At 37.2% G+C, this 19,648-nt stretch overlaps 1 protein-coding gene across 1 annotated transcript in view; it reads left to right on the top strand.

The window, feature by feature from the left end:
* CWC27 (CWC27 spliceosome associated cyclophilin) overlaps window positions 1-19,648 on the top strand; it is a 285,573-nt gene that overhangs the window by 143,326 nt on the left and 122,599 nt on the right. Inside the window, exon 11 of the mRNA XM_043975446.1 lies at window positions 1,478-1,584. Within this exon, the coding sequence (XP_043831381.1) occupies window positions 1,478-1,584 (107 nt within the window). The remainder of the gene's footprint in view (window positions 1-1,477; window positions 1,585-19,648) is intronic.

Here is a 19,648-nt window from a genome sequence, read left to right as displayed (position 1 = left end):
TCTATCTGTCCTCACTAGATATTGTCCTAAATTTCTCCCCTCTTTTATGGCTGAACTCCTTGAGTTTATAGTACATGCTTCAATAGTATATATTTCCACTTCCTTTCCTCTCCCTCTCTTAAGTCTCTTTGGTCTAGATTTGATATCATCTTTCAACCATAACTACTTTCTCCAAAGTTTCCAATTATTTCATAATTATCAAATCTAATGGCCTTTTCTCAATCCTCAGACTTCTTGACCTTACTGCAGTCTTTGACAATCTTCTTGATACTCTCTTCTCTCTACATTTTCATGACCCCACGTTCTTCTGGCTCTCCTCCTAGCTATATGACCACTTCTTCTCATCTCATCTGCTGGATGTGCATCCACACCATGTCCATTAAATATGCATGTTCTCCAAGGCTGTCCCATGTCTAGCCTCATATCTCCAGCTGACTGCTGGACATCTCAAACTCAATTCCCATAGACATCTTAAACTCAGCATGTCCAAAACTGAATTCCTTACATCCCTCTTCCTAGCTTCCCTTTTACTTTCAAGTATACAGTCACCCTCCTGGTCATGTAAGGTATCATTCTCAAGTTATCATTCTCTCACCCTTTCATATCCAATAAGTTAAGTCCTTTCATTTATGCCTTCCTAATATCTTTCCTAGAAGTCTCCTTCTTTCCTTCCACACAACCACCAACCCCTTTTTAGGTTTTAAAGCCCTACACAATCTAGTCCCAACCTGCCTTTCCAGCATCATTGGACATGACTCCCCATCCTGCACTCAGTGTTTCAGCCAAATTAGCCTTCTTTTTGATCCTCATTCATAACACTATATCTCCTACTCCCATGCTTTTGTGCTAGTCATCCTTCATGCTCAGAATTCACTCTCATTTTACATCTGCCACATAGAATTCCTCTTGTTCTTTAAGAAGTGGTTCAGACACTGTCTTCTGCATGAAGCCTTTACCGATCCATCCAAGTGCTAGTGTCCTCTCTCGTAAACTACCTTGTATTTAACTTCATGGCATATATTTGTATTAATCCACTTTATGGTCATACTGTATATATTTTTATATGTACTTGCTGTGTCTTTGCCATTAGAATGTGAGCTCCCCTAGATATGTAGGAATTGTTTCATCCTTTGTACTTGTATCTGCAATGCTTAGCATTTCATAGGTGCTTTAAAACCCTTGATTTATTGATCACTGCTTATTGAGAAACCTCTGGATTGACCACACCCTACATGAACCTAAACTTTGGTTCTGTGTTGTCTCTTTATATTGCTTCTATGAAAGAATTTTTTTTAACTTTAAACTTGCTTACTCTTTTATCTCCCCAACCTATCCTTGAATATGAGTGAATTACTCTAATGCCTTTGTTGTTTACTTCAGTGGTTTGGTGTACATTAACTGGCAGCTCTTTTTTCTAAGAAAACCTTACTTTCTTAGCATTGCTTTATACCCATGTATATGTGTTCTGTCTTTATAGTGAGGAACTCAAGAAGGAAGTTCGACTCCTAAAGCGAGAACTCTTAGCGGCAAAAAGAAAGAGAGAAGATGACGCTTTTGCCAAACAAGCTGAAAAAAGAATGGAAGGTAAGATCCACTATCAGTTATGAGCTTTCTCCTAATACCTTGGATGTCTTAAGAGTTTAAATATGCTTTTATCTTGTTTGGATAATGAGCAAGAGAAAAGTTTCTATAAAGGACTTCTCTATTTTCTGAAAAGTCAAGATAATTGCAAATGTCATCACTAAAATATCATCCTTGTTAATTGAGTACTATATAGTGCATAAAATATAGACAATTGGGATAATATATAACTGTGTTTAAAGAAGACTTAGGTTCAAATTCTGCCTCTGCTTCTCAGGACCTAAATGTAGTATGTAGCATTCAGCAAATCCCTTCTAAATGGCAAATCTCCAGGCTCATTTATATTCTTTATAAGTATCATTTATATAATTATATTAAATATTTGTGTTGATTATATATTTGTATTTCTATTCTTTATAAATATCATACATAGTATTCATATTAATAATGTCATTCATATTCTTGCTCATTTATAAATGATGGGATCGGACTAGATGATTTCCAGGATGCTTTCCAGCTTTTAGTGCTGTGCATCACACTTGAAAACTTAAATTATATTCTTTTAACCACATTTTAGCTCAGAGGTATTTATATTTACATACATCATTTTTGAGGAGATGAGTGGAAGCAATGGAGAAGGTAAAAAGAAGACTGAGACTCAGTTTAGCTTAGTGCTTTACACAAAGAGAATGGGTAGCCTCAGGAAGTAATGGTCTCTCTTACCAGAGGCCTTCAAGCAGAGACTCCTTCAGATGTATTTCATAGCAGGGACTCTTGTTCGAGTGCACATTAGATTAGTTGGTCTCCACAGCCATTTGTGATTCTGTATATATTTGAGTGTTGATCCATGTGCTTCTGAAACTGGCAATATTCACTTTTCTTTGTTTTGTCTTGTTTTTTCCTTTTTTGTAGTGTGATGTAAGTGTGTAGAAAATCTAAATGACAGTATTGAGAAACTGGTCAGTCATATATGACAATTTATTTGTAAAAGTTTACTATGTTCCCAAATATCTCATTGTTACTTTTGCTAAGCCAGAACATCTTTGAAGGAAGGTATTTCACCAAAGAGTTTAATTTTGTCTAAAAATACTTAAGCTACAAAGCATGTTAATATTCACTTTCCAAAACTTTACACAGTTTTGACTCCTCAGCTGTATGTTTTCTTTTTACAAAGATGGATTACCTTGTAATTCCAGTTAATGTGGTAGGGGATTCAAGTTAGTTGTCCCTTATGCCATATGATAAGTTTTCTAGAATAAGTGTTCTCCTCTGCAAATAAATTTCTTATCTCCTTCCTGGTGCATTTTTTTTTTTTAAGTGAGGCAGTTGGGGTCAAGTGACTTGCCCAGGGTTACACAGCTAGTAAGTGTTAAGTGTCTGAGGCCGGATTTGAACTCAGGTCCTCCTGACTCCAGGGCCAGTGCTTTATCCACTGTGCCATCTAGCTGCCCCAAAGCTTTTTTTTTTTTTTTTTTTTTTTTTGGTAAGGCAGTTGGGGTTAAGTGACTTGCCCAGGGCCACACAGCTAGTAAGTGTTAAGTGTCTGAGGTCAGATTTGAACTCAGGTCCTGATTCCAGGGCCAGTGCTCTATCCACTGCGCCACCTAGCTGCCCCCCTGGTGCATTGTGAAAGAGTTTGAAAGAGCCTCCATAACTCATAGTTCAGTCATGCTTATTGCTGTTTAGCTTACTTAGTGGGAAACATACTGTTGTTTGTCCTTTGTTCTCAATGAGGACCATGACATCAGGGTGATGTCATGACTTGCAGCAAATTGGATTTGAGTGGCAGGGCTGTGCAAAGTCACCATCCTTACTCGCCCCTCCAGAGCCATCTGGGTACAATGGCAAGATATATATCAGGACAACGGCAGATGGCCCCGAATGTTTGAGGTAATTGGAGTTAAGTGTCCAGGGTCACACAACTAGTAAATATCTGAGGTCAAATGGGAATTCAGGTCCTTCCAACTTCAGGGCCAGTGTTCTATCCACTATGATACCTAGCTGCCCAGCAGGAAACATACTATATAAACACTGAAGAAACCATCATCTTGAGATTCAGGACATGACTAAAAAGTCACCAGAATATATTTTTGAAACAAAATTATCATGAATAATTGTCAGCTGTGTAAAAACAATTGAAAAAAAAATCATTAGTCTCAAAAATCTTGTAAAATGGCAAAAGATTATAATACAGACTTCCAAATTACAGCCCAAAATATTTTCTATGTAGAATTCATAGGTAGAATATTGCCTAAAGTGTGAACCTCTATAGTTGTCATGATGAGTTCTGAAAGAAATATCAGTGAAAGTAATGTCTGTAAAAAGTTAGTATTTACATATATAACCTGTATCAGATTACTTGCTGCCTTGGGGAAGGGGGAGGGAGGGATAAAAATGTGAAACTAGAAATCTTATGAAAACAAATGTTGAAAACTATCTCTAGATGTAACTGGAAAATAATAAAATATTTATATGGAAAAAATTAGGATTGAAAAAGTAGAAGCTAAAGACTTCATGAGACTTTAAAAAATAATAAAACAAAGTCAAAAGAATGAAAAGAAGTTAGTATTTAAATGTTAGTAAGTTATTTTTTTCATCTTACCTATAATTACGACAACTCTGTTGTCTAATCTATAAAAGAAGTTACTAGAGGGGCAGCTAGGTGGCACAGTGGATAGAGCACCGGCCCTGGAGTCAGGAGTACCTGAGTTCAAATGTGGCCTCAGACACTTAACACTTACTAGCTGTCTGACCCTTGGCAAGTCACTTAACCCCCACTGCCTTACTGAAAAAAAAAAAAAAGTTACTAGAATGTTAGACTTGCAAAAGACTTTAGAGATTATCCAGTCCATCCATTTCTTTTTACAAATGAGGAATCTGAGGCCTCAAGAGATTAAGTGATTTATACAAAGTCAATCAGCAATCATTCAGCAAGTATTTATTGTTGTTTTTCTTTTTCAGTCATTTTCAGTCATCTTGATTCTTTGTGACCCCATTTGGGATTTTCCTGGCAAAAGTATTGGAGTGGTTTGCCATTTTCTTCTCCAGCTCATTTTACAGATGAGGAAACTGAGGCAAACAGGGTTAAACGACTTGCCAGGAGTCACACAATTAGTTGGGGTATTTTTGTTTTGTTTTGTTTTGTTTTGCAGGGCAATGGGGGTTAAGTGACTTGCCCAGGATCACACAGCTAGTAAGTGTCAAGTGTCTGAGGCCAGATTTGAACTCAGGTACTCCTGAATCCAGGGCTGGTGCTTTATCCACTGTGCTATCTAGCCGCCCCCAAAGAATAAAGCATTTTCACTTATTTTTTTTTTTTTAGTGAGGCAATTGGGGTTAAGTTACTTGCCTTGGGTCACACAGCTAGTAATTGTTAAGTGTCTGAGGCTGGATTTGAACTCAGGTACTCCTGACTTCAGGGCCAGTGTTTTATCCACTGCGCCACCTAGCCGCCCCGGTCACACAATTAGTAAGTGTCTGAGGCCATATCTGAACTCAGGAAGATGAGTCTTTCTGACTCCAGGCCTGGCACTCTGCTTTGCCACCTAGCCACTATATGTCAGGCACTGTGCTAGGCACTGAGGATATAAGTATGAATAATGAAACAAAATAAGCAAGATAAGTGTATGTAAAAAAATATATATATTATGACTAAAATTAATAAATAAAATATATGCAATGTAGTTGAATATAAGTTGGTTTAGATAGAGGACACTAGCAGTTGGAGGAGTCAAGTAGGGCTTCATGCAGAAGATAGCACCTGAGTCACATCTTCAAGAACAAGAGGAACTCTGTATGGCCAGATGTAAGGTAGGAGTGGATTCTGAGCATGCGGGATGGCCACTGCAAAAGCATGGGATGGGAGATGGAGTGTTATTTACTCACAGCTATGTGAGTAAAGAGAGCGGGTCAGATGGAAGAGATGTTATGAAGGTTGTAAAAAGATTTGGCAACTGATTGGATCATATGGCATGAGATAGAGTAAGAAGTTGAGGGATATGCTGAGATTTCTGACTTGGGATACTGGAAGGATGGTGGTGCCCTATATAAAAATAGGGAAGTTTGGAAAGAGGGAAGAGTTTAGAGAGAAAGATAATGAGTTCAGTTTTGGACATGTTATGTTTTAAGATGTCTCCCAGACATCTGTTTTGAAATAACATCAAAGCAATAGGTGATGTTGGGGCAGCAAGGTGGCTTAGTGGATAGAATAACAGGCCTGAAGTCAGGAAGACTCATCTTTCTGAGTTCAAATCCAGCTGCAGACACTTACTAGCTGTGTAACCCTGGGCAAGTCACTTAACCCTGTTTGCCTCGGTTTCCTCATCTGTAAAATGAACTGGAGAAGGAAGTGGCAAACCACTCTAGTATCTTTGCCAAGAAAATCCCAAATGGGGTGCCAAAGAGTCAGGCATGACTGAACAACAACAAACTGAGGGACTGGGAGGGTGCAGTTGCTTTCTATAGTAATAGGAAAGGGAGGAGAGGAGGAATTTTTAAGGGAAAAATAAGTTCTATTTTAGATATAATTGAGTTTAAGATGTCTACTGCTCATAGAGTTTGAAATGTCTGAAAGGCAGTTGAAAATGAAACTGGAGGTCAACAGAGAGTTTGGAAACGATGGGTATATTTGAAAATCACGAACATAGGGATAGTCATGAATCTATGGGAACTGATGAAATCACCAAATGAAGTGATATAAAAGGGGAGGAAAGGGGAATCCAGGACTGAACTCTGAGGGCCACCTATAGTAAGAGGGCATGATCTGGGTGAGAATCCAGCAGAGGAGACTGAGCAGTCTGATAAGTTGGGTGAGACAGAAGAGAGAGGTGTCCCAAAAAACTGGAGAGAAGAGAGTATCAAGGAAGAGAAAGTGATCAACACTGACAAAGGCTGCAGAGAGGTCAAAGAGAATGAGGAAAGAGAAAATGCCATTGGATTTGGCAGCTAAGAGATCATTGGTAACTTTGAAGAAAGCATTTTTGGCGAAATAATAAAGTCAGAAGCCAGATTTTAAGAGCTTGAGAAGAGCATAGGAAGAGAGAAAGTGGAAGTACACAGCCTTTCTGAAGAATTGATCCAAGACTGAAGCTTAGTTGGGTATGATCCACGAAATTTTAAGGGTGCTAGGGATTCAAGAGAGAAGGACGGTATAGAATTAGTTCACCCAGGGGTCAAGAATTGTAAGGGAAGGCAGAGGGAAGGATGAAAAGCCAAAAGCTTATATTTAGATAAGGGGATTTAAGAATTCTTGAACATAGAGGTGGTAAATTTAATGTTGATGGCAAGATCAAAGGTATAGCCATCTTTGTGCATGTCCCAGGTGGGTTGGAAGAACATCTTGCGAGACTTTGGGGAACTGAGTGGTTAGGAGGAAGAATCAATACATATATTGAAGTTCCCTAGAGGATGGAGTTGGGGAGAAGAGAAAAATTTTGAACCAGGTTTGGAACTCATTGAGGAAGGAATGAGAGTGTCCTGAGGATCTGTAGATAACTAACAAGTTTGATTGGGTAGTGGATATGAAGAGTGGGAATCTCAAAGATGGAGAGAAAACTGAGTGATGGAGGTAGAGGCGAATCTGGAAGTGGCAGTGGGTAGCAAGGAGTATTCCAACTGCCATGATCAGTGAGTTGAGGACAATGAGTAAAGGTGTAGCCAGTACTAAAAATGGTGGCCATGGAGGTCATGTCATCAGAGGGAAGCCAGGTTTCAGTAATAGTAGATAGAAGGAGTGGAAAAGGAAAAAGATTTAAAACAAAGGGATCTTTTTTTCTTTTGCCTATGGAACAGACATTCCAAGTAGCAACAGTGGAAAGGTAAGGTGATGTTTGGTTGAAACTTTGGAATGGGAATAAGGAAATAGGGAGTAGGGATTGGGTTTTGAAGAGAGTATGGGGTAAGAATTGGGTTTTGAATGAAACCCAAAGAGTATTGGCCTAAGAATCAAGAGATTTAGGTTCTAATATTAGTTCAACTTATGTAAACATATACATACATATATATGTGCACATGTGCACACAGATCTGTAGACAGATATTTATATATTTATATAACCTCAGGTAGGTCATTTGGCTCTCAGTTTCCTCATCCATAAAATGTAATAGTTACATTATATGATTACTAAGGTCTCTTCCAGCTCACTCTTTAAGGTACTCCTTCAGTTTTGTCTGTATTTCCTACATTCTGTGCAGAAATCATCTTTGATTTAGAGCTTGCATGTAGAGTCTTGTACACAGTGGACATTTAAGTAAATATCTACTGGATTGTTAAATAGAATACTTTGCTCAGTGCTTTGTAAGTAGTAGGTGCTTCAATGTTTATTGAATTGAATTAACATACTCTCTACATTAATAGAGTTCTTGGGAACACATGCTTATATATATTTTTAATGACCCTGTGGTGCACCTTGCAGAGTAAGTGACCTTATTACTGGTCATACTTTATTTTTCAAATTGCAGTCATTTGCCCTAGTTTGCCATGGAGTCAGACTTTGTTCCAGCTCTTTCCTTGGTATTGTATGACTTTCTCTAAATTTGACTTTCATCTCTACTTTCATACATAGTAACTAAATAGACAAGTATCAGAATGAAGTAGTGATAGAAAAATATACTTCAATACGGCAGATTAGTGAGCATCAGCAAACACTGTGTTTTACTTTGAACTTCCCAGATTCCTAATGACTACAACATGTAGCTTTTAAAGCTAATTGTGTTTCTTTTCTCATTAAATGAAAAATGATACCATGTGCCATGAGTGCAGAACCATTATACAAGCAAAGTAGAACAGGAGGTGTCCTTGAGTGCATGCCAGAACTTCGAAAATTTCCTCTGCACAGAGATATTTGAATGTTAGGATTTTGTGAACTCTGAGGATAAATTCAGAGGTTCATATGTGTATTTCTTGAGTAAAATCATTGCATGAGAAGGAGTTGGAAAGTTTTATTTGACCTTGGCTGTATAACTTTATGCATCAGTTGGTCTAAGTACCCTGTTGAATCCATTCAGGAAAGATTTCTTAACTGGGATGTGTGGTTACATACCTGGCTTTGATAAACCATTTTATTTTAGTCTGAGACCATTTTTAATGTATTTAAATATTTGGGTATTTTGGCAACTCCGGGTGATTTGGTCCTTCGAACACTATGTGCTGGATATCTGGCACTTTAATTTGCAGATGGATTTAAGGGCTGAAAATGGATCCTAAAAAGACCCAGATGTTTCAAATATCCAGATCCTTTTGCACACTTAGTAAAGCAAATTGCTGCAGTAATATAGATGTGTCTTTCCTATGGGTTTCCATTTCTTTGTGTGCAGTACCAACTAATAAAGATGAACTAATAATTCAAATCTTTAAAAGACTATGATCTTAACAAAAAGGTTGAAAAACTAGTTATTTCTGGTTTTATTTGTTAATGTTAAATGTGATAGGTAAAAATACTTAGTGAGGCTAATGGAGATTTGGTGTATGGTAGGGCCAAACTCAATAATATATTCTTCTTCAGACTATCTGAATTTGTTAAGCTCAATGCCAGAGACTAAAACCCTAAATGAATAAATAATCACCTGCTTCAAGAAAGGGTCAGAAAGAATTAATCATCATTCACATCTGATGTAAACCAGGCTATCCTCAATGGAGGACTTCTCTGACTTGTTTCCTGTCTTTTCTTTTTTTTCTCTTTCTTAACAACTATGAAAGTGATGTGAATCGAATTAAATGACTGTTTTTTTATTTAAACCATAAACTAATTACTAATGGTCCTTTCAGGATCAAAAGGAGTGTCCATGGAACATAATACAGAACAAAACTCCTGTGTCACTTAAAATATTTTAGATAATTTTTATGGGATGATTTCCTAACTGATAATTTAATTTTATTCCATGTGGTTTAAAGTCCACACTTGAGCATTTTACTTTGATAGATTCAGTGAAGAAGGTATCTTACAGACATTTATTTCACAATTCAGGTTTCATATGTGTACGTTTAAAGATCCTCCTTTTCTCAGTCAGCCTAGATAGATTAATCTCACAAGTGAAGGGTAAAAGTTCACTTTAATATTTATGACAACAAACTACGTGGTATGTAGAAAGAAATATGGTAAGCAAGAAAATTAGGTACAAGAAAAATGTAAATAACCTTACATTTAACATGTAAAGAGACAGTCTTATAACAAAGCTATTTCCATAACATGGCACATGGCTATGTTCTCTTGATCAAGAGTGAGAAGGAAAACTGTAGAGAGGTAAAATCTCATTATAAAGGGGACAAAACTATTTTCATGTCCTGAAGTCAATCTTACTTCCCTGACCCAGTTACAATCTATTCTCAACATAGAATCATTGGTTTTCAAGAGTGCTTTCTCTGATTCCTGCCATGGAAGGCAAGCTCTCTAATGACAGCATTTGATCATGTGCTGTTTCTGTTACTTGAAAAGAAGATGAAGTAGGAGATAGGGTTGTGGAGGAGTGAGGCATGATGGAGTCTAGTCTAAAGGACTAGCTGTTATACTTGTTGGGCTAGGTGGTATAGTATATAGAGTATGGGCCATGGAGTCAGGAAAACATGAGTTCAAATCTGGCCTTAGACACTAGCTGTGTGACCCTGAGCAAATCACTTAACCTCCATTTGCCTCAGTTACCACAACTGTGAAATGAACATATTACCCTACTTACTTAGCACCTACCTTACAGATTGTTGTGAAGATCAAATGATATATTTGTAAATCACTTAGCACAGTGCCTAGCACATAGTAAACAATGTTATCTGTTATTATCTTTTTTCCCCCTTTTTTTTCTGTTATTATCTTATAAGGATCTTTCCAGTTTTTGATCTGTGATTCTTTGGTCTACTTCTTTTACCTCAAGGTGTTTAGTAACTTTTAATGGGGCAACTCTGTTTCATACCTTACTTCTTACCTTCTTAACCCTCCCCCAAGATTTAAAGACCTCCTAAATCCTCAGATCCCACTAAAGCAAACAAAATCCCAAAAATAATAAAGGAAGAAGAGGAAAAGAATGGCATGTAGAGTGTTGTATAGATGGCACGTGCTTCCTTTCCATTTGGGCTTAAAAGTGTTTATTTTCAATTTTTAGTCAGCTTTATGTCCCTGTCTTTCAGTCTGAGAATATGATTTCAAAAACTGTGTGTTCTACGCATATAGCACAACTAGCACATGAACGCATTTGGTATAAAGGCCAAAATCTCAGTAGAATGAACTCTATTATAGTGTCTCTGCGTGTTTCACAGTTATATTTCTAATATTACATTCTTTGGGATAAAAGTACTTGAGAGTTATTTCTGTAGAAGCCATGTAAGCAAATATAAGGCTATCAAGGCCTGACATTCAATGATTTTTCTAATCTTTATTGTTATGAGGGAGCATCAGTCCTTTGTGAAATGATCCTAGAAAGGTTTGTGCACATTTGAATTCTTTCATTCAGTGTTGGTTTCCCTGCAGTAGCCTCAGATCCTCCTGCCTGATGAAGATACCATTTGATCATGGAATAACACTGTACAATTTAATTACTTTCCTGACTGAACATTTATGGAGATTTCTTTTGCTAGTCAAGAGACTTAAATCCAAATCCTATTTGGACTAATAATTCTATCACATAATCTTAAATCATTTACTAATTGTGAATCCCAATTATTTTCCTACATGTGAGACAGACTTTGTAGTTCAGTGTTTGCCCTTCATTTTCAAAGAAGACCATGATATCAGGAAGTGATGTCATGCCTTGCACTGAATTGGATTTAAGTGAGGCAGGGCTATGCAAGGTCACCAACCTCACTCTCTCCTCCAGAGCCATCTGGGTCCAGTGGCAAGATATCTTATCAGAACAACTGCAGATGGCCCCAGATGTTTGAGGCAATTGGGGTTAAGTGACTTGTCCAGAGTAGTATGTCAAGTGTCTGAGGTCAGATTTGAACTCTGGGGCCAATACTCTATCTACTGCACCACCTAGCTGCCCCAATACAGACAGACAAACTAAAGATTTAAGCTCTTGCTATTTGCCAATCACAGTGCTAAGCTCTAGGGATACAGATGCCAGTAGATGTGACTCACTACACTCAAGGTTTACATTCTGATGGGGCAATACCATATGTATATAGGAACTGGAAAGGGGGTGGGATAGGATGGCAAATGAGAAGAAGAGAAGTTCAGAGAGTGAATCCAGGCTTCAATGAGATGAAGCATGACTAGGATTCTTCCTAAAATGGTGGTCCCAGAAGAAGGAAGTCTTGCATTAAGAGAGCAGAGCCTCAGGGCAAAGGTACCCTACTGGGACTAGGAGATGTTCAGAGGAGTCAGCCCAGGTATGACTGGAGACTTCCCAAAAAGGGGGTGAGGAACAGCCTGCTCAGGAGAGCAGGGCTTTAGAGCAGAGTTTTCTCCAGGAGGGTAGGTTTGGAGAGTGAGTCCAGGTATGAGTGAGGTCATGATAGAGTTATTACTCTGCTATTAGAGATTATAGTAGCTACTTATTCCCACCTGAAAAGACAGTTGTCAGTTAAGGATATACAAAAATGATTTTAACATTAAGGAAGATAGATACTATGTGTAAATCTACCATATCATCATCAATATTATTACTATCATTTTTATCATACATATATATTTTAAAAGCTAAAGGCTTCAAAAAAATTTAATGAATAAAAGTTAGTCAATCAACAAGCATTTTTTAAACATTCTGTGTCAAACATTTTGCTAGGTGCTAGGAAGACAAAAATTAAACAGTCCTGCCCTCAAGATATTTACATTCAAATAGGGAGAAAGTGTGTACACATTTAAGTAAAGTAAAATTTATTCAATATAAATACAAAGTAATTTCAGAGGAGGGAACTAGCAGTTAGGGGATAAAAGGAGAGGCCTAATGAAGGAGGCAACTTGGGAGGAAAAAAAAAAAAAGCTGGGGATTCCAAGAAGCTGTGAGTAGGAAAGGCATTCCAGGCACAGGGAAGCACAGAGATGGGAGACAAAATCGTGGAATAGTGAGGAATAGCAAATAAGCCAGTTTGAACTACTGTGGGCCAGTAAAGTAGAATGTATAATAAGTCTAAAAATATAAACAGCTTTAAATGCCAGAGGCATATGTATTTAAAACCGGAAGCAGTAGGGACCCGCTAGTGCTTTTTTAGCAGGGGCATAACTTGGTTAGACCTGTACTTCAGGAATACCACATAGCAACATCTTAGTAAGTGCCTGTTAATAAAAGCTATGCAGAGTACGGATTGGACAGAAGAGAGGCTTGAGGTAGGGAGGCCAGCTAAACCATATTCAGACAAGAGATAATGAACTAGAGTAGAGGTTGTGCAAGTAAAGAGATGGGGAGCATTATGGGGACAGAATTGACATACATTAGCAACTGATTGGGATATATATTAGGGATAACTTGAGCTTTTGAACCTGAGTATCAGGAAGGATGAGGATGCCCTTGACAGAAATAAAGACATGAACTGCTTAGCCATTTTATCCCTATCTTTGTACTCAGCTGATTTTCTGAACCCAAATCAATTCCTGAGTACAGGATAGGGATAAAATGGCTAAGCAGTTCATGTTTTTATTTAAAAAAAAAAAAGTTCTAGGATGTTAGTAGACAGAAAACTCAAGAGTCAGCACTTTGGTATGACAGCCAAAACGCTAAGTTTAGGGCCCCAAAAGGAAGGAAGTTATAGCCCTGTTGCACCTTGACCTGGAGCACTGAGTTCTGTTCTGGGTACCACCTTTTTGACAAGACATCGGCAAGCTGGACTTTGTTTAGAGCAAAGCTTCTTGAACTGAATATGGGGGGGTCACAAAAAAGTTGGCAAGAATAAAAGGTTATGTATACCTGTTTATACATGGGGAGTCATATAAAAATTTCTCAAATGAAAAGGGTTTGTGAGTGGAAAAAGTTAAAAGAAGCCCTGGTTTAGAGGAAGGCATCCAGGATGGTGAAGGTATTCAAAACCCTACCAAAGAAAGTTGAAATTTAAAAAAACTGACAGTGCTTAAGCTAGAGAAAAAAAATTTAAAACACTGGGGGTGGAGTGGGGAGGGGTGTCATGGGGGAGTATGGCAACTAGGAGACCTGATACCTATCTTCAAGCATTCATTGGGCTCACTAGTTGAATTCTGCCCAAGGCAGAATTAGGAGCACTGAGTAGAAATTGCAGAGGGATCGATTTCACCTTGATAGAATGAAGAGCTTCCCACCTATTAGGGAGTTTGTCCAAAAGTGCCTGTAGTGGGTTCCTAATTACTGGGGTTTTTAGTGAACTGGCTGACCACTGCAGTATGGGTTAGGGCTGAACTGGGTCCTTTTCCTGGAGAGCCTCTAACTTTGAAGGACATAAATGATTCTAAAACAATTACTCACTTTGGTTAAACTTTTCATACTGTTATGAAATTTGAACGTGCAAAACAAAAAATCAAACAAACCCCAAATCTTCAGGAAGCCCTCAAGTTAAATCTAGTAAACAGGGAATGCTGTATTACATTTTAAATGCCAGTTATACTAAAAAAGATATGTACTTCAGGATAATTGTTTATAGCAGTAGAGTCTATTTAGTCTCCTGACCCAATTGTCCATACTTCTATATAGGATTGCTATAGTATGTAAAAAGTTCTGCATGAAGTTGACAATAAGTTGGGGTAAAGTCACTTTTCTGAATTGACTTTGTCTAATACTTTAATAAACTTTCTAATTTTCTTGGTTAAATTATGACTGCAACCCCTCTGATTTCCTTTAAGTTTCATCATATTATCAAAAGCAGCCGTAAGCCAAATAGTCAGAGATAGATACAGGTCTGAGCAAATTCCTTAGTCAACTTTAGGCAGATAAGGTGTCTGATCTTCTTTTCACAGAGTACTATGTGGACAATACCTTCTCTGTAAAGAGTGCCGGAATTAAAAGAAGGAAGGACAATCTGAGCTTGTAAATCAAGAAAGCGTTTGAAAACCTGTTGTGAAAGATCTCTTTGCTGTGCTTAATACTTCTCAAGTTGCACTGGGCCATTTAAAGTCTCTACAAACTATCTTTGAATAATGGATTAAGTCAGATTGGGGCCCCTCTATCATAGTAGGGTTGAGGAAATGTACAATTTGTGACTACTTTTCCATCTATCTAATATATAATGTTAGACAAGTTTAATCTTGGTTTCCGAAGTGAAACAGACACTCTTTAGAATGTTAGGCTGATACTGCTAAGATGAATTGATTCCTGGTGTTTCTAGATTGTTCTTCTTTTCAAAGGCAGTTAATTCTCTCTCCTGGCACTCTTTAGGCATTGTCTTGTCTGACGTAAGAAGTGGTAGCTAGTGACTGACTTTAAACTCAGGCATAATGTTTTGGTTTGGGGTTGTGTGTTTTCACCAATTCTGATGTTTTTGTCCTAATGCATTCAATTTTATTATTACATACTTCAGACAGTAAAAAGTAAGGGGAAGTGTAGTTATGTAGTTACAATTTATATTTTTTTAACTTCATGGTAAAGAATAATGCTTTAACATAAACAAAACCTCTTCGAGTGTGTTTTGAATTCTGTATTCTCACTCATTTCGATTCCCCTTTGATATGCCTTTTGATTTTTTTCTCCCCCACCTTTTCCTTACTTTTTCCCTTTCTTTTTTCTTTCATTTCAGTCACTGAATGCCTCATATGAGTCTGGCATTATCTATTTCTAAGTGGAAATTGCAGCAGAAGAAGAAATAGTACTATTGTGGGAGGTCATCAGGTTCTAGTTTGTGAGCCAAAGTAGTCATTTGTGAGTGGAAAGTTGTGCCATGTAGGTGGTGACCTAAATTGTCCAAAATATAGTCAAAATGCAACAGGGAAGCAAAAAAGTCCATTGAGTAGTTAAAATAGATGACACAAAGTCCATAAACTGAAGCTCATTCACTTTGCTAATAGGAAAGTCCCTCAAGCCCTCATACAGAGCACATTTACTCTTAGGTGTATTTCTAATATGTTTGCAATAAATTAGGCTCAGAGAAGGACCTGCTAGAAATAATCATATTAATAACAACAGCAAAAAAAAAAATGACAGCTGAAAAAGTGATGGTGAGGGAAGCATTAACAAAATAGCCCAAGATCCTTTGAAGCAGACAGCCTCAATAAGCCCTAGAGGTTTCACTTACTATACTACAGTACAATACAATTATTGTTCATAATGATCATTCTCAATCATCAAGAATATGTTTAGTTATGTTTCGTATACACTGTTTTGGAAGGCATGAGAGAATGTATTTGAAAAAGTTTAATTTGGTGTTGAAAAGCTAAGTTTCAGTGACCTGGAAAATTGATTTATATGAGACCTTTCATTTTCATTGATGCCGACTAATTGAAACATTTTGATATGTGTGGCCAGTATGCTGAGAAGTAATTTAATCAAACCTGTGAATATATTTACACCAGAAATCAGTCCCTATGCTATTTAGAAGTTTATCCTACAGTAATAATCTTCCTTTTTCAGAATAAAATTGGTATAACAAATATATTGTGATTAGTGATTTCTCACTTCAATTTGTTGTGTTTTAAAACTGTCATGTTATTTGCCTATAACCCGCCTTGCTCCCTTGACCATATTCTCTACCATAGACAGAGAATTATTGTGGAGTTGCTGCCTGAGAAGTGACCAGTCTAGAACCTCTGTATTGGGAATTCGTTTTTGTGCTTTTCCAAGTAAAATCTGCTATGAAAACATGAAGTGAAAGTCCCATACATTTTGTTGATTTGTCATATGACTTTTAAAGATCAGAGCCAGGACCACCTAGGGGATATTTTAGAAACGACCCCTGAAAATCAATGTATTAGGGGTATCTCTTTTCAACTGGGCCCTCCCTTTTGGGGGAAGAGTAAAAAACAAAAAACAGAAAAACAAAAATACAGATACTGACATTGTAGGAATTTCCTTGGGTATAATCATGAGCCAGAGATCGAATCCCATTACCCTTCTATAATACATGTGTCATGATCATCCTCAACACATAATAGTAGCAAGGGCATCCTTGATGAAGGCTTTTGAAGGGAAAAATCAGGTTTTCACAAGCAGTATCATTGCAAAGCTCATCCTTACTATCTTACAAGTGATTAAACAGCATAAGCTCCCACTCTGCATATTGTTTGTTAACTTTTTAAAAAGCATTTGATTCTGTCTAGTTTTCCAATGAGGTGTCTTTCTTGCAAGTTAAAATTGTATAAATTCCTTGAATGATAAATTAATAGCAATAGATTTGATAACCCCTCCCCTAAAGATAATCCATATCAAGCAATGCATAAAACAGGGAAGCATTTGCCAAAGGTATTTACTACTGTCCTAAAGGATCCCCAGCTCAGAATCCACATGGAAGAGGAAATCCCTATTGATGGTAAATTCCTCCAGATGCTGCTGTTTATGTATAACTTTGTGCCAAATACATTAAGCCCCAAAACAATGCATAGGCTCCCCCAAAATCTGCACTTCATTCTACAGTTCCTTGACATTTATAGATTGCCTACTGCCTGTGACTGTTGCTCACAGTTGCGGGGGATACTTATAAACTTATTGTATTCGAAGCAATGAGGAACTTTAGAAATGAGGCATCTCAGTGTCAGAGTGGTCAAAAATAGATGGTGAAGGGAGCAGCATCCCATAGAGTGGGGAGGTTTCCAGACTTTGCAAGCGAGCAGTGAGGGCAAAATGATAAAGGTGCCTCATGTCTGTGTTAGCTGCTTCTGTAGCCGGGAAAGGCCTGATTTTCCATTTGTACTTTACCATTCTCAATTTCCCTACTTTGGTGGGTTCTGTTTAACTTGATGGGATGACTTATGTTTTTATACAACAGAATATGATTTCTTTCCTTGTGTTTAAAAAACATCAACCAGGTTTTTCTCAAACAGTTTTTACATGGAAATATTTTATAGAGGGTCATCTTGGCATAGCGCATAGAAAACCATCCTTGGAGCCAGAAAAACCTGGGTTCTGACACATTGGTTGTTGTCCATTCTCAAAGAGGACCAAAATGTGCTATGTTGGGTTCAAGGCACAATGTTGTCTGACTGTGGGTGATCAGACCAATACAGGTTCTGAAGGCTCTACCACAGGTTGGGCAAAAATAGTCCATATGAACATTTCGAGTGGAAATGGCTCAAAATTTGCACATTTCACATTTCTTTTGAGTTACTGCAATTCTGCTTTGTTCATAGAGCATAGCACCTTCTTTGATGTGGGCACCCCATGCTGGGCGGTCCTGTGTCAGTGTCTCCTATGTCTCACAACCAATTTGAAAGTTCTGATGAGCAAGTTACAACCTCTCAGTGCCCTAAGCAGTTCACTAAGATTATAAATTAAGAGAAAATTTAAATCTGTATTAACCAAAGGAGTTTCATTATCTACCAGTTCTCTATACCAATATAATTAGAGGTCCAGTCCCAATCCCTAATTTTTTTGTAATTATTTTATAACATATATTGTTTTTCTTTTTAAAAAAATCTCATTATAGGGATAAGCCCTTATATTTAGGAGCAACCCATATTCAGAACAACAGAGTGCTTTGACAAACTATAACATTTCCCTGTTGTTTCTGATATCAGTGTTATTCCTTAATAACACTATAATAATATAAATTATAATAAATAACAAAATAAATAAATAATAAATTGATTATATTTATTCATTTATGTAGGCCTAGTCTGTGGCCATCAACCCTGAAGTGAAAAACTTAGGATCACAGATCAGAACTAAAAGGGATCCTGGTGATCCTCTTTCCAACATTATACATCATTATACAGGACGAGGTAGATGAAGTGATTTACTGAAAGTCACACAGGTATTAAATGGCATAGCCAAGAATCAAGCCCAGACCCTCTGACTCAAGAGCCAGTGCTTGCCACGGTACCACATTGACTTAGTCACATTTGTTCATTCAGTCATTCTCTTCTGTGTGTGTGTGTGTCTGTCAGGGAAAAAGAGATAGAGAAAGGAAGATGGATATTTTTTAAAAGGAGAAAAAATACAATTCTTACCCTTCTGTCAAACAAACAAAGATGTTTTGGTTTAAAATAAAATTTTAAAAGTAAAGCCCTTACAATCTCTTACTTGGGTACTTGCTGGAAGATGCCTTTGCTCCAACACCTGGGAATTTCATTTTCATTGACACAATGAATGGCTAGTTTCTTCCAGTCAGAAAGAAAATAATATCCAAGAGGTGAACTACCTGTTGGCTGCTCTGTTACCACCACTTGTCTTCGTTAACAACTTCTGACAGCTCTCCAAGAAATATTAGAATCACATCTGATATTTAATCTTTAAATTGAACATATTACATATTTGCACACTTACTTTTGTTCCAGGTCCAAGGTTTTAGAAGTCATTAAGTAAAAGAATTTTTTTAAGTGTTTACATTGTCTCAAGAGGGGGAAAAAAACTAATTCGCTCATTACAAGTTTGATTATAACCAGTCTTCCCATTTGGGGATGAAGCTGTTAGCCATGCCAGACTGCTGTCAAGACCTTCCTTTAAATAAGATGTTTTTCTTTTATGTGACATTTTCTGTAGTGTTGCCAAAAATGACATCAAACATATAATTCATTTGAGCACTGAATTTCTTCAACATCTTGCAGCACTTAATCAAATATTTGAAAAAGATATCATTCTTTTCACAACTTTGTAGTGTAAACCTGTGAATATGTTGCTATGAAAGTTACTTTGGGCAAGTTTAATCTGTATGTTTGGGGGAGGGGGAGGCTGAATGTGTTTTTAAAAAATGATTAATGCAGTTTGCTGACAGTTTTAAAGTTATTGTCTTTTTAAAAATATTCTTTCAAACTCCTTGCATTTGATCAAGTGGCAACTTTTTGGTATCAGCATCTTATAGAAGAATCTGATAATCTCAAAATTATATTAATAGGTATGTTAAAGGAGTTGGAAATGCCCCAAAAGACTAAAGGAGTGATACCATCGTCAGACTAACAAGATGTCAAAATATTAAGAATCATGTTAAATCATAAAACTCATTTGCATCAATTTATTTTAAAGATCACAACACCAGAATTTGTGCTTGTTTTAAACATTAATCTACACTGTCAGAATGTAAAAATAGGCATCTGAAA

This window comes from Dromiciops gliroides, chromosome 1 (genome assembly GCF_019393635.1).
Source record: "Dromiciops gliroides isolate mDroGli1 chromosome 1, mDroGli1.pri, whole genome shotgun sequence".
Classification (NCBI taxonomy): Eukaryota; Metazoa; Chordata; class Mammalia; order Microbiotheria; family Microbiotheriidae; genus Dromiciops; species Dromiciops gliroides.
The sequence above is the reverse complement of the archived record's forward strand: the minus strand, read 5'-3'. Positions and strand labels throughout refer to the sequence as shown.